General features: G+C 41.7%; 1 protein-coding gene across 5 annotated transcripts in view; it reads left to right on the top strand.

Annotated features, from left to right (window-relative positions):
• The window catches only part of Vps13b (vacuolar protein sorting 13 homolog B), a 441,647-nt gene that overhangs the window by 401,133 nt on the left and 35,427 nt on the right, over positions 1–5,087 (top strand). For all 5 annotated transcript variants that reach the window (XM_026789767.1, XM_026789768.1, XM_013354110.2 and 2 more), the window contains 2 exons: positions 1,144–1,271; positions 1,466–1,665. In XM_026789767.1, coding sequence (XP_026645568.1) covers positions 1,144–1,271; positions 1,466–1,665 — 328 coding nt within the window. The remainder of the gene's footprint in view (positions 1–1,143; positions 1,272–1,465; positions 1,666–5,087) is intronic.

The raw sequence follows: 5,087 nt of genomic DNA, 5'->3' as shown, positions 1-5,087 counted from the left end.
GGACAGGCTCCAAAGCCACAGAGAAACCCTGTCTCGAAAAACCAAAATAAATAAATAAATAAATAAATAAATAAATAAATAAATAAATAAATAAATTTGCTAAGACTCACAGTATAAATTAATCTTATGTGTAAATAATAAAGTAAGTAAGTTAAAAATATGAACGTATAGTCCCAGCCCTGGCTTCTATGGCCCAGAAGAAAATTGTCCAAAACTGGCTTGCCCAGGTACTTCAGAAGCCACTGGAAGTGGCTTCCTGGTCCATGTGAAGACTTCACTCTGAACGGAAGTGTGCTCTGTTCTCTCGTCTCCTCTCTCGTCCCCTCGGTCTAGCAGTGGACATGTGGTAGCATGCTGACCGCACTTTGACCAAATGCCAGTGCACAGCTGAGGAAAGTTCCAGGGGAGGACTCCCTGCAGATGCGAAGGGTTTTCATCATCATAAGCTAAGAGCTGCATTTAGCAAATTACCTAATTTCCTTAATTTTGATCATTAGCGTAGTGCATCAGAGAGAATGTTTCCTCCTGTTAAGACATAAATACCATGTTAATCTGCAGGACACTGGTGGGTCTCTCTTCATGATAGCGTTCTCTCTCCTTGTGGGGCCACTTAGAAACAAGGAGTCCCAGCTTGCTCCAGTGAAAATGCAGGTCCTGTGAAGTATGGGCATTCTGTGCTGACTGACAGCGCACAGATGAGTCTGCCTACCTTTAGAACGGAAAATAGTGCAAATGCACAAATTATCAAGAAATTTCTAACAGAGTAAAAATTAAAATGGCCCAGCTCTTTCTTTACCAAACTGTTTTGCGGAGGAAGAAAGTGCTGTACTTTAAGAGTGTAAGGCAGGCACAGAGGGAACTGGGGTGACAAGCAAGGTTAGCACACGGCCGACAATTGTCTGTCTTGATGATAGTGTCGTGGAGGGTTTAATTTAAAATCATTTTTCACATTTTTGAATATTTTATAATAAACGCATATTACTACTACTATAAAATTAGTAAGCCTCCTTCATGTCCGTCAAATATTAAATGAGGGACAGGCTCGTTTTCTGGAAACACACCTGCCCTCTGAGCACGCACAAGTAAACGGGGACCAGGAAGAAGCCGTGTCCCCTGTGAACCGTGCTGTCTGCTCTGTTCCAGGGCAATAGCACTGACGTATCAGGAACACTCTGGAGTCACTTACTTGACCCTCTCAGAAGACCCCAGCCCTCGAGTAATTTTCCACAACAGATGTCCGGTGACGATGCTCGTCAAGGAGAACATCAGAGGTGCGTGTCACGGCCCTGACGTGGGGCCGCAGAAGACATGGGTGTTTGGGGGATGTTGATTTAGTAGATACCTGTGGTCCTCTAAAGAATACTTCCCACGTTGTCAGTCACTGCTTCCACATTGTTTGATGTCCCTAAGTCTTTGTCCTTAAGACAAAGGTCTACATGGACCCTTCTTTTTAAAAATCTTTCAGATATTCCAAAGTTTGAGGTTTATTGCAAAAAAATTCCTTCTGAGAGCTCCATTCATCATGAGCTGTATCACCAGATTATCAGTTACCCAGACTGCAAGACCAAAGACACACTTCCCAGCCTCCTGTTAAGACTGGAGTCGACAGGAGATATGACAGCCGAGTGGAGTGACGCTGTCGACGTCAACAGTCAAGGGACTCAGGTCAGTGACTGCTCATCTGTGAATCAGTTCTGTCTACCTCCAGATGGCTGACAGTGAGTCCATCAGGTAAAGCCCTGCTGCAAACCCTGATGACTTTAGTTTAATCCCTAAGACACGTGGGTATAAAGAGAACCACCCCAGGGAGGGGGAGGGAAATGGGAGGCGGTGGTGGGGAGGAGGCAGAAATCTTTAATAAATAAATAAATAAATAAATAAATAAATAAATAAAATAATTTAAAAAAAGAGAGAGAGAACCACCTCCCAGGTTGTTTGTCCTCTGACTTACACACACCCACACAACACATAAATAAGTAAACAAACAAATAAATGTTGCACTGAACTTGTCTCAGTGCATGGGTACTTGTTTATACATTTTTATATCTTCATCAGGTCCTAAATTCTTAAATACCAGGTACATGAGGGAAGCCCATGGTAAAGCCCATCTCACATCTAATACCTGTCAAAAATAAAATAAAATTACAGACTTCTTTATATGGGAAGTATGCTTATACTTTCTTATAGGTCTTTCACATTAGTTATTATTTACAAAACTTGCAAAATATATATGGACTTCTTTATAGGACAGTTCAGCTGTCCCGGTTTTCAGATGATTAGTTTTGATTTTAGATCAGTTCCTTCTTTTGAAAGCGAGCCAATTTAAAAATTATGCTAGTAATCTATAAAAACTCCGTTAATATGTTTTTAGGCTTCAGCAATAAAATGTCTTACCTTACTCTAAGTGTTCCTGGTATTATTTTTATTGAAATTGACACTTGAAACTAGCATTTCTTCTCTGTTTTGCTTAAAATTTGAATACTGTTTTCTGTCACCATGATAAAATACCTAAGAAAATCAGCTTAAATGGAAAAGATTTATTTTGGCTCATGGTTTCAGAGCTTTTAGTTCTGGCCAGTTCTGTTCTTAGATCAAGACAGGATTAGGGCACAAGAATATGGCAGAAGAAAGCCTCTCACCTATGGGTGCAGCAAGCATGGAGGGGGAACAGACCAGAACAAAATGTATCCCTGGCATACCCTTCATCCAGCTAGGAGCCGCTTGCTAGCAGTCTGTCCAGCTGTGAACTAGGAATGGCTGACTCCGTGATGACGTGAGCCCCCTCATCCACTCACCTTCCCAGCATCACCAGCTGGAGACCCAGCCTTAGTACTTGTGCCTCTGGGCCTTTTACATCCAACCCATAGCACTGACTAGCTAGCTTCAGAGCTTCCCATCATTCCAAACAGAAACTGCAATCTTCCCATCCCCTGCCGTAGTAGCCTCTATTCTGCTTTCTGTCTCTCTTGATTTGTCCACTCTAAGCATCTCAGAGAAGGAAGTATTTGTTCTCAGTGCCTGGTTTATTTCATTGAATATGTTGCCTTAAAGGCTTATGTGTGTTATAGGATTTATCAGAACATCATTGCTTTTTATGACTGAATAAATTCGTGCTTATACTTTCTTATAGGTCTTTCACATTAGTTATTATTTACAAAAGCTTGCAAAATATGACCTGTTATAATAGCTGTAAATGTGTGCTAAAGTATAAACAATAATAATAGTAATCATTTAATAGCCACTCTACGTCTAATGCAGTGCTGAGCGCCCTCACTCTTCTTTAAGCTTTAAAATAGACAGGCAAGTTATGACTCGTCCTAGCTGTGGGAGGGGAGCCCTCCAACAGTAGCATGACCTAAAGCCCATGCATTTAAAGAGTGCACCCGGCCCTGCCTAGCTCCAGCATGTACTGCCTGTGCTGGTCTTCATTTGGACATCCTCATGGACGTTCTTTCTCCTGTCAGGAGTCTGGAGAACCCCTTGACAGTCTCCTGCCTCCATCTTTGGGCCCTCTGTGGGTTTGTATAGCATTTATAATTTTAATTGAACTTTTCTTTTCTTTAAGCATTAACCATCCATCTTAATCCTCTATGTGATATTTATTCAACTTGAATGAAAAAAATATCAAAGACAGTTCTGTAATATAAATACAAACCATTGAGATGTCATTTTTGTTTCAAAGAAGACACCACACTCACTAGTTTATTCAATATCAAATTGTAAGTAGGTATTCTTACTAAAATTTTTGTCTTTTTTATATATTTTATACATGTGTATCATATACTTTGATTGAGTGTCTTCCTGAGTCTGGTTTATTTTATCTAATTTGATGATGTCCAGTTTCATTCATTTTCCTAAAAGTGACATAATTTAGTTCTTTATATTTGAATAATATGCCATTATGGGGATATATCTTGATAGAGAGAAACATAGATGATAGATAGATAGATAGATAGATAGATAGATAGATAGATAGATAGATAGATAGATAGATAGATAGATAACAGACAATAGGTGATAGACAGTTTTAGATATATGTAATGTTTTCTTTATCCATTAATCTGTTGATACCCACCTAAGTGTACTTAGATGATTTCCTATCACATCCCCATGCCCATCCTCAGCCTCTAGCCCAGTGCCTGTAAGCACACTGAGATCTTAGTAAGTTAATGACCAAATGAATAGGTTGAATAAGAAGCAATCAAAAGTCTGTGTATGGACCACAAGAGCCTCAGGTGTGACCTGCAAGCATAGAGCACCAGATGTTGACAGGAAGGCCCTCAGCGAGAGACTGACAGGGTGCAAACCAAAAGCCCGAGTAAGACAGTAGAGAGAGTTGCAGGCTGGGAGTGGGCAGAGGCCCTAGGACATAGGAGGTGAGAATGGGGGTGACCATAAAGAGTGGTCAGTGTGGGCGCGGCTCTTCGTGACAGGAGAGGAGCAAGTCGGGGGGTCTTAGAAGAGACAAACCCAAGGAGCAAGAGAAAAATTCCACTCACCAGAGGGGAAAGAGGCAGGAGGAGGCACAGGAGTAGCTGGAGCCATGTAGGGGTGGGAGGCTGGGAGTGGACTAGAGTTTCTGGAGCCGATAATGAATGGTCTGCTAAGGGAGAGAAGAGCAGTAGTGTGAAAAAAGATGGCGGCCTGACTAGGGAATTCTTTACAATAGGCATGCTGCCTGCCAGACAGTATTTTAGGAGTTCCTGTTCACTTGAAATTCCTCAGCCTTTTGTTCTTGGAACACTTCAAAGCTCAGGAGAGGTGCTCTTTCTGACACCTTGTCACCTGTGGGGCAGGACCCACGGAGGCTCGTGTTCCCATTCATCTTTTAGGAGCTGAGTGCCATATGTCCTGCAGACTGGCGCACTTCCTCCTCTTCTCAGTCATACCCAGGCAAATAAACCCCTGGGGGAGAAGCAGCCTTGGTAAGCCTGGTAGCCAATGGTATATTGAAAAAGCCAAAGCAATATGTAGAAAGCACATAAAAGTTACCATAACTAGCCTGCTCCATCTAGTACAAATACTGGGCTTATGGTATGTACCAGATACTAAGTTAGCATAACTAGCCTGCTCCATCTAGTACAAAT

The sequence above is a fragment of the Microtus ochrogaster genome, unplaced genomic scaffold (assembly GCF_000317375.1).
Source record: "Microtus ochrogaster isolate Prairie Vole_2 unplaced genomic scaffold, MicOch1.0 UNK29, whole genome shotgun sequence".
Lineage (NCBI taxonomy): Eukaryota > Metazoa > Chordata > Mammalia > Rodentia > Cricetidae > Microtus > Microtus ochrogaster.
The sequence above is the reverse complement of the archived record's forward strand: the minus strand, read 5'-3'. Positions and strand labels throughout refer to the sequence as shown.